The sequence below is a fragment of the Ananas comosus genome, linkage group 5, assembly GCF_001540865.1.
Source record: "Ananas comosus cultivar F153 linkage group 5, ASM154086v1, whole genome shotgun sequence".
Classification (NCBI taxonomy): domain Eukaryota; kingdom Viridiplantae; phylum Streptophyta; class Magnoliopsida; order Poales; family Bromeliaceae; genus Ananas; species Ananas comosus.
Genome location: NC_033625.1, coordinates 5,553,851 through 5,563,816, shown reverse-complemented (window position 1 = coordinate 5,563,816; position 9,966 = coordinate 5,553,851). Strand labels below are relative to the sequence as shown.

The window sequence follows — 9,966 nt, the reverse complement described above, 5'->3', positions numbered from 1 at the left end:
AATTTTTATTATTTGCCATTTTGGCACGTTCAATGATTAAGATGTAGATTTTGTGGAAACTTGTGTGGATGAACTTTGCAGCTGTTTAATGGGATTTGAGCACACTTGTGTGGAAATTAGATCATGGAAAAGTTAAGATTGTACAGTTTAAGATCCAAGATAATATAGTTTAGCCATCAATATGGATTTGCCTTAATTTTCCACACAAAAAAAGGATTTATAAGTGGGGGAGCCGGTCACCGATCGGTGGGACTCATACGTGACTTCTTCGGGGCCACATTTGGTTAGTATTTAGATTGGCGAAGTTATAAAGTTACGGAATTAAGGCATTTCGGCGGGTTGGAGTCACCGTCGAGTCAACGGAGGAAATTTCCTAATAATGGCCTTGTTGCGTGTCAATTTTTTTGACCGTTGATTCGATCAAAACTCTCTTTCGGAAAGCGCGCAAGGAGTTAGAGCGGCGACTGTAGATGACTCTCGAAGTTTTCGCCTACTATCGAATCAAGCGATTCGGCTGGTGAGGGATCAAATCAGCCGAGTTCAATCTCACACAGCAATTTCGATTCGACTGGATCAACCAAGTTCGAAGATAGCACAATATATTCTCATGATCGCCACATCTCTGATTTCGTGGGCCACTACTATTCGATCTTAATTGCGTAAGTCGTAACGGCTTTGTGGTTTTCGATGTGTTTTTTTCTATTTCTAGCACACCATATGTCGCTTGTCCTTGGCTTCGAGGGCCATGCTTGAGATGCATCTTAGTTCACCACGTGGCCCAATTTTTATGGCGCCAACAGGTCCATATCGTGGTAAGAAAATTGGTGTCATATGCGGAATCCCAAAACGTACCTCTCGGTGAACACCTTTATACCTTCGGAATGCCAAATGGGAGAGGCCTTTCAAGGCATATTGAGAAGGAGTGGATACTTCATAAGTGGCCCTGACTCTCCCGTAGATTTTTGGATTTATCATTTGGTTGTTGCAGGATAAAAATTTTATAGACATTGCGTCCGTCTAAAGCAAATTGGGAACGCCATGGATGACCTACGGGAAGTAGCCGGATATTTTCTAGTGCACCCAATGCATCATTTTGTTACTTTAATTTTTTTTATATTTTATTATAATTTTATATGTAAAAGAATTTAAAGTTTAGGATTTGAAATTTTTCAAGGTCCTTTCAAGGTCGCTATTGTTCTGACAAATTAAACACATGTGATATCTTAAATTGTGTGGACAAACCAAAACAACTTGAGCGCATATGACAATGAGAAAAAAAGTCTATAGAAAATTTGAATGCTTAGGGCCCACAAATATTCCCCTAATATGTTTGCAAACACTTGCTACCAAATACAGAGAGTTTTAGTCTTTAAAATCAGAAGTTTCGACTTAGAGCTTCTGCTTTTATAACAGCAAAAACTAAAAGTTCTACGTTAAGGTACAAAAAAGGTGACAAAGAGAAAGAAAATAGAAAAAAATGAATAGAAATAAGCTATTTTCTGTTCATGAAGCTCGATTCTGGTTTAGAGCTTCTACTTTTGCTGCTAGTGAATAGGTACTACTTTTTCAGAATTGTTGTGTGTGTGTGTATATATATATTCAGAATTTCACACAAGAATAATTGTGTTATTAAAAAAAAAATGTTCAGAAATTGGGGGTTGGGCCGGATTTGGATAAGGCTAAATTTGTTCAAAATTTATAGGCCAGAGTTCGGCCCAAAATAAATTTTATATACTCTTTGGTCTGTCTTTTTATCTTGCTTCTTTATTCTGAGAAGTAAAAATCAAGTACTTGGGGAAAAAAAAAAAAAAAAAAAAAAAAAAACTTTTGCTGTGATAAAAGACTAAACTGTACTGTTTGAGCTAAAACCAAAGTTTCGACTACAATAAGAGATATTGTAAAGAATTTAATGGAGAAGATATTAAATTTTCTTTTTTATTTTTCCAAACCATTATACTCGAATAGTATTTCTGCATAGGCATTTATTTCCTACCTCCCTCCACCCCCGCCTCATTGGAGCTTCAAACCACAAAGCATAGTAGCAGATGCACAAGTATCAATTTAAAACTTCTGATTTTTAGATTCAAAAGATTATTTCAACTTTATACCATAACAAAGTGTTGGCTTAAATGGGTCAGCATTCTGCCCTATGGAGGGAGGCCAAGTGTGCCGAGTCATGTTCGAACTGACGTGTGGTCGGATTGGACCGAGTAATGTTCAAAATGGCGTAAGACTAGATAGACTGAGTCACAATCAAGACTCATAGGTGCTGTATCTATAAGCTTTAAGTGAACTGATTGTATATTTCTAACAGCTCGAGCTTTTAAGATTAATGATTAGCGCCAACGATCCGAAACAAAGATTCTGATGTAATTTTACAAAATGCATGCGTACTGCATCTTTAGATAGAGAAGAAATATTTGATTACAGTCGCATTTTCATCGCCGCAGATGCATCATTGATGAGTATGCTCTCATTAATATACATAAATTAGCTTCATGGACCATTTCTTGTATATGTACCAAAAATTATTCCGAAAATCTTTTACTCTATACCTACAAGTACAGGATCAAAAATATGTAACTCAGCAAAAGTAGATCACTAAATAAATCCATCATTTTCGCACTCCGTGATGCTATTCCGAATGATTAACCTCAACTTAGATCATGATGATGATGGTGAACTCCATTATCTGAGTTTACACTTCTCAATGCATGAAATTTAGTCTTTACAGGCACCGGTGATTGCCGTGAGGAGTTTGCTATTTGGTGTTTATTGATCTTCTCAACCTCTTTGCAGATCAGATCAAGAACGGCAAGAAAATCTCTCACAACCATGAAAATCCTGAAGGGGTGAGATTCCTCTTTAGCCGAGTCGCCGTGAAAATACTCGGTTATTTCTTTAACTAGAGACAATGCCACACTCTCTTGAGCTTGAATCTTTATAATCTCCTCCTCAGCCTTGTTTAGGAATGTGTTCACCGCATCGTGAAATTTTCGGTGACTATTTTTGGAGCTCGATCCTTCGTTTAATTTAAGAACTTCAACAATTCTTCGAATTCCTTTAGATAGATTTGAGACATAGCTACTGAGAATGTTTGAATCCATCGAAGCAGCCTTCTTAACATTAGCAAGCTCGCTTTCAAGATTGGTGGATAGGTGTGAGCCTTCGGATTTGATGATTTCTTGGACCACAAAGTGGAGGACAGTCGTTTTTCCATCGGCGCCCTTGATGTCGACTAGCTTGAGGAGCGTGTCGAGCTTGAAGGCGTGCGCATCGCCGCGGTTCGTGCCGATATTCATTCGGTTCCCGGTCTTCAGGACGGCTTCTAGAAGTTTCATGAACAACCTACTGCTCCTTAGCTCTTCACAGGCTGCCTGAAAGAGTTCGAGAAAGGCGTCAGTTGAATTACATGCATCAAACCAAAAGAACAATTCAGAAATTCGTTGCGAACAACTCGGTGGACATACCTCTAAAGTGTTGAAGGACTTCTTGAGGTATTTGACCTCGGAATCAAAGTTTGCAATGTAAAGCATTGCTTCCACTCTCTTAAAAGCAAATGGTATTTCAAGCACCGCCTTGAGAAAATTTTCTGCGGGACCTAGCTTTAGTTCAGAGCCATCTTTGTACTCTTTCAGTTTGATTTCTTCTTCTTTGCTAGGAGCCATCTTTAGCAACGTCTCCAACAGTTCAGTTCCCAAGTTATCCGTATTACCTGCTTTAAATAATAACCATTTCGTGAATTAGTAAAAAAATAAAAAATAAAAAAAAAATTACCTGTTGATTTACAAGCTGGGGGGGAAAAAACTGGAGTATCTTGATTTCTACAGTTAAATGCTAAACTGCGATGACAGACACTACACGTATTAACAGGTTCGTAAATGAGAATCATAAGTATGATTTTTCTTATTGTGTGGTCGATGAAGTTTTTTCAATTCTCTAAAGTCTAAACCCCTTACGATACTTGATAGATTTGCCATAAGGCATTTAACTTGTTGGCCGAACAGTCCAATTTTTCTAGTTTCAATAATTCATATCAACCAGAGGAACCGTAGTTAACATGAAGTAAATAATCTCTTTTGTGTGAGGAAATATCCCTCAAAATATCAGCACAAGCAGGAATAAGTGATAATACGGTACTGAATTTTACTATAACTTTCATAAGAGCAGAAATGATTTCGTCCTGACAAATGGAATCAACTTGAGGAGCTTTATTGGTCGTCTTACTGGTGTCACTCCTTACAACTGGCATTGCCGTCAAGAAGCATGCCCCAAAACAGCTCTTTATACATTGTAGCTCATAATACAATAACAATGGACAAGTTTAAAAATGCTATACATGAAAGAGGATGCCTAAGAAGATTACTAAGGAAACCTCCTCCTAACCTTATGCCATATAAGGTACATCGAGCTTCTGCAAAAGCATTGTTTAAGTTGAGTTATTCAAAGAACCACAAATAATACTTCAATCAGAATAGCTCTCAGCAGCTCGCAATAGGGGAAGCAAAATGGCCACATTAAAGCTGTGCATTTCTAGAGTCTACCTAATTTTAAAGCAGCAATAATGTGATGACAATATTGTCATGGGCCGGTGCCTGGCGTACCGGCAAAGTTCTTGAGCTTGTATCTTAGTGGCTGCACGTTCAAGGTTCCAGTCTTCAGAGTATCCACTTTCATGCGAAAAGTTAAAGAGAGGCACATTTCACTATCCTTCATTGTAGTCCCCCACTTCAGTACAGCATACCGACCGTTAATGATTAATGCCCTTGTTTAATAGTAATGACATGATGCCTCATCGAACCATTCAATATACTAGACAATTAATCGACAACATACAATAATTAAAATGATAGAATTTATGTTAATAAATGCAATCAACTACCAGACTAGGATATTGCACATACAAATGAGAGAAATAACCTACATAAAAGATTGATTAAAATCTGCATTTGCTAAGATTAGATAGAATCTAATATTAACCATCCAAATGTCATTGTTAATGCAATAAAACATCGAAATCGATGCAAAAGCTTGAGAGAATTTACCTTCTAAGAGGGCTTCACACACTTCCTCTTTGGTCACATTGAGTGCCCTAAGCAATATTGCGATGTTCTGCGACTTCTTTGGATCGAGCACCCTCTTCTCCTGATTCGGCAGAGGAAGAAGCCCTGGCTTCTTTGTTCGCCCCTTTGAGTCCGTGTTTGTCGCATTGCACACGAACAAACTCTCGATCATCTCCTCATTCACACTGTCGACAAATAGCTATCAAGAGGTAACTAAAGAGGAGGAACAGTTAAAAGAGACATCTCGACGACGAAAGAAAAGCGCTTGTTTGGTCCAGATTCTGAAGCAGTTTCTTTATTCCAAGAAGCAACGGCTAAAAATTCTAAACTTTTGCAAACGCTTCTTTTGCATTCAAACTAACTCTTGATATTAGAGTTATACGTAAAAAGCGCTTCTTTTTTTTTTTTTTTTTTTTTTTTCTGAATATCAGCTGGATCAGCCAGCTGAGAAAAACGAAGAGGAGACAATCAAAAACCCTCCAACTAGGAACGAGACTCGACCGCATTGATCCACACTCGTGACGCGATCAGGCTCGCGCGGACCTTATCCCATCAAAGGCTTGAGCTTTTGCGATGGGACCGCTCATTTCTCGCGCGATCCAATCCTGCGGCGGCTGGGCCGAGAAACAACACGCCGCGCGGAATTTCTCAATTCCCGGTTGCAGAAGGATTAAGAAGAGCAGGTGAGTGGGCGTTCGTGTTTCCTACAGCCGGTTTCCAACCAACAGTGGCGGCGCGGCGGCGGCGGGGTGGCGAGGGATCATCGGAACTGCAGGACATTGCGGTTTTTCGGGCACTCCGATCGCGCGGCTGTGAGCGCCCGGGGGTCTGGGAGGACGGGTGGTGGCGTGATGTCATGATCGGTTCTGGACGCGCGCATTTCTCCGCGCGCAGCCGCCAGTGGTGCGGTCCTACGGGAGATTCGATTGGCCGCCATGGCAGCGCGGGGCGCCTCGGTGGGAAGAAGACTCGTCCTCCGGAGGAGGATGAGCGCGGGCGGCGGGCGGGGTGGCGAGGAGAGCGCGGATGGAGGCGAGGTCCGGGGCGCTGCGGTGGGAGGGAGGGTTTGAGGCCAAGGAAAAGGAGCGGAGGACGGGAGCAGGTAGGCCGAGTGGGTCGAAAGAAGGCGAGGAGAGGCGAGGGCGAGGAGGGAGAGGATGGGAGGAGAATGGACGGGGAGGAGAGAGGAGGGTGCGTGGGCGCGGTGTATGTGGGTGGGGAGGGAGGGAGATGTGGCGGGGGGAGAGTTGGGTTGGGGAAGGGGAGTTGGGAGGGAGGTAGGCGAAGGTATGTGTGGGAAAGAAGGGAGTGGGAGGTTGAGAAGAGAGAGAAGGTGGGGGGAGAAGGGTTGGTGCAGGGCTCTTGCGAGCAGAAAGAAGAAGAAGAAGAGAAGAGTGAGATAGAGAGGAAAAAGGAGAGGAGGAGGGAGGAGGAGGAGGAGAGGAACGAAAGATGTAAGTCATTGTTGTTGTTGTTTGTGTCGTGTGTGTGAGAGAGGAGAGAAGAGAGATAAGAGTAACAGATATTAGGAAGGAGAGAGAGAGAGGGTGTGACAGTGGACACTCGGTGCAAAGGTAGAATCTTTGTTTATTAGTTGATTACACTACATTTGTTTTTTCTTTTTCTTTTTTTTGAAACAAAAGAAATTGAGGAGGAAGAGAGATTCGAATTGATGTTGGTATATTTGGAATGTGGGAAAAGGCAGGTGAGTGTGGTGGAAGAGATGTACAAGGTGTAATCATTAGTGGAGGGAAATGGAAGAGGAGGATGAAGGAACAGCCGAACAGGTTAGGGATATGGAGAGAGAGAGAGAGAGAGAATAGGGGAGAAGAGAGAGAGGGGAGGCAGTGTGTTTGTTTTGAATTCATGGTGAATGGATGATGTATAGAAAGATTGGAGGAGTGATGTTTAGCATGGATTGTAGAGTTGATGGCGCGGTCTGCAGATTCATTGCCAATTCAATGCGTGCTATAGGATTGTCCTCTGTTCTCTTTTTTCTTTTTCCTTTTTTTTTTTTTTTTGAGAGAGAGAGAGAGAGAGAGAGTCAGATAACATATTATTTACTTAACACGTAGTGAAAATAAATTTGACTATGCTGGTGAGACAGATAGATCTTGAAAATAGTCACAAAGAAGATAACACAAAAGCCAAAAAAAGTCGAAAGTCAGAAAAAAATAAAATAAAAAAATCATATGAAAGAAAAAACTAAACTGGCGCCAACCGAAATATCTATTACAGTAATTACTCTACTGTCTCACCAGACCTCTAATTTTCCTGACGATGAATGTTGGGTCCAAACTTTTTTTGTCTAAAAATTACTTTTTTTTTTTTTCTTAACAGATTAGCCACCAACTTGGTGTTAAAGTGCTCACTCTCTTCACAGGTATTGGATAGGTCCATGTGCTAAAATTTTGTATGTAAAAAGTTATAAAATTTTAACTTGCTAAGCGAAAGAAATGTAGTGCATAAAAAATTTTAACATGAGAGACAGTAGATCATATTGTTTATCTAAATGGTAAGATTGATTTTTACCACTAGTGAGGATTCAATAGTTCATTCAAGAAAGATATTCCCAACGTGTAATTTAATTATTTCGGTGAATAAAAATTTTCTGAATAAGTCAATACATTGGAAATTTGATTTAAGAAAACTTAATATAGGGTTAAAATTAAGAATAATTATATATATAAATATGAAAATTCAAAGCCTAGGTAAAAAGGGATTTGGAGTTCTCCCGTGATTCACGGTAGGATGGTTCAACTTATTACGGAAACAAAAAAAAAAATTGTAGTGTTCAAATTTTAAGTAGACGCTTTTAAAATACCAAATATTTTATACTATCAACTTCTTCTCCATTAAATTTTTTTCTTATATTATTTTTATTTTTTTAATCATTCTACTTCACCAATCATTACCAAATTTATAAGATCACCACCATTCTAACTCTACAATATTTTATTTAAGAACCCAAGATCCACAAACACTAATAACACAGAATTATTAAAAAATATTTCAGCTATATATATAGTTCTTTTTTGGCCTTTTTGCATAAAAAATTCATTTATTTTGGGCTTTTGCAAAACCGGGTCACCATTTTCGTTTTTGCAGATTCGGTCCGCTTTTTCAGCAAACTGACCAAAATACCCTTATTACTTTTTCTCTTTCCTCTTTCTCTCTCCTCTTCGTTTCTGTCGTTCTTTTTTTTTTTTTCTCGCCGAAAAAAAAAGGCGGACTGTCGCCTTCTTCTTCACCGTCGCCTCCCTCCTCACCATCCTTCTTCACGGTCGCCCCCCTCCTCACCCTCCTCTCCACCGCCCGCGACCCCCTCCTCCTCTCCTCCGCCGCCGCGGACCCCCAGCCCGATCCCGTCGCCGTGACGACACGCCTCTCTCCTCTTCCCTCCCTCTCCTTCTTCTCTTCTCTAGCTCCTCAGACGACATGCATCTTCGCCGACACGAACGCCTAACCGGGAGATCACTCCGCGTCCTGCGCTCGGTCAAGGGGTCTTTAGCCGTCTGTCTCACCGACACCGTCGTAATTGACAGACGATACAAAAAAAAAACAGAAAAAAAATAAAGATAAAAAAATTATATAAAAAGCGATATAAATAAAATGTATCGTTAAACACAAAAAAAATTACAAGTTGCACTACTTAAAGCATGTAAACTGAATTAAAATAAAAAATACATTTAAATGAAATATACACTCTTTAAAAATATCGTACACTGTTTCTCTTCTTATATCACTTTTTCAATATTAAATCACCATAAGATAAAATTACACCTCTTAAAGAGTTGCACTGTTTCTCTCTTTTGCCACCGTTTCTCCTCTATTGCTTCATTTCTCTTTTACACTGTTTTAATCTTTAAACGCACCCATTATAAGAGATATTTATACTGTTCTCCCTCTTGCTCACTGTTGGATAGAAACAAGTGCAACAAGAAAAGCAAAGCAGTATAAAATATCTGTTAAACATGTGTTAGTTTTAAAATAAAAAATATTGTAACTAGGTGAGAATGTGCAAAAGAAAAAATGCACCCAATATTATCTATAAGCTACACATCAAGATATATTTATACTGCTGTTCCTTTTTCCAACTGTTCTCCTCTGTTCACTGTTTCCTCTTTAAAGAGAGAGAAACAGGTCATCAAGAAGAGAGAAACAGATTCAACAAGCAGAGACAAGCATCCTATAAATATCTCTTAAATGGACGCCAAGTTTAAAATAAATACCTAATAAGAGGAAAATGGCAACAAAAAAAAAAACTGCACCCATTTATCTTAAACTCCCTATTTAATAGAATATTTAATTACTGCTTCTTCCTCTTGTTGCCCACGGTTTTTATCTTGTTGTCACTGTTTCTCCTCTTTAAAAGGGAGACAGTGCCAACAAAAGGAAACAGCGCAACAAGAGGCAACAGCAGTATAAATATCTTCTAAGACTGTGTAGTTTAAAATAAAAAACAGTGTAACAAGAAAAAAATTCAACAGAAACAAAAACTCACCCATCTTAATCATTAAACTGAACCCACTTAAGAGAATATTTATACTGCTTTCCTCTTGTTGCACTTGTTTCTCATCTTTAAAGAGGCAGAATGAAACAGTGCAACAAGAGAAACATCAAAAGAGGGACAAGCCAATTAAATATATGTTAAAGCATGTGCAGTTTAAAATTAAAAACAGTCACCCCTCGCGCCACCTGCGCAGGGCACGGATCGGCTGGGTCCGCGGGACGCGACTCCGACTCGTCAGTGGTGAGAGCAGAGCGCTCGTCGCGTTCTCGCGGCGGGAAGGCAGCGCAACGGAGAAAAACACCGCCGCGCTGGCCAGCGCCGCGTTTCGTTCGCTTCCTCGACCAAACCACAGCTTTCCGAAAAACTTGAGTGTACATTCTCGAGATCTCT

General features: G+C 39.9%; 1 protein-coding gene across 1 annotated transcript in view; it reads right to left on the bottom strand.

Moving 5' to 3' along the window:
• The window catches only part of LOC109710338 (formin-like protein 1), an 11,220-nt gene continuing 3,737 nt past the window's right edge, over window positions 2,484-9,966 (bottom strand). The window contains exons 2-5 of the mRNA XM_020232850.1: window positions 5,842-6,424; window positions 5,046-5,262; window positions 3,471-3,715; window positions 2,484-3,377 (exon numbers count right to left, since the gene is read on the bottom strand). Of these exons, the coding sequence (XP_020088439.1) occupies window positions 2,655-3,377; window positions 3,471-3,715; window positions 5,046-5,262; window positions 5,842-6,424 (1,768 nt within the window). The 3' untranslated portion in view covers window positions 2,484-2,654. The remainder of the gene's footprint in view (window positions 3,378-3,470; window positions 3,716-5,045; window positions 5,263-5,841; window positions 6,425-9,966) is intronic.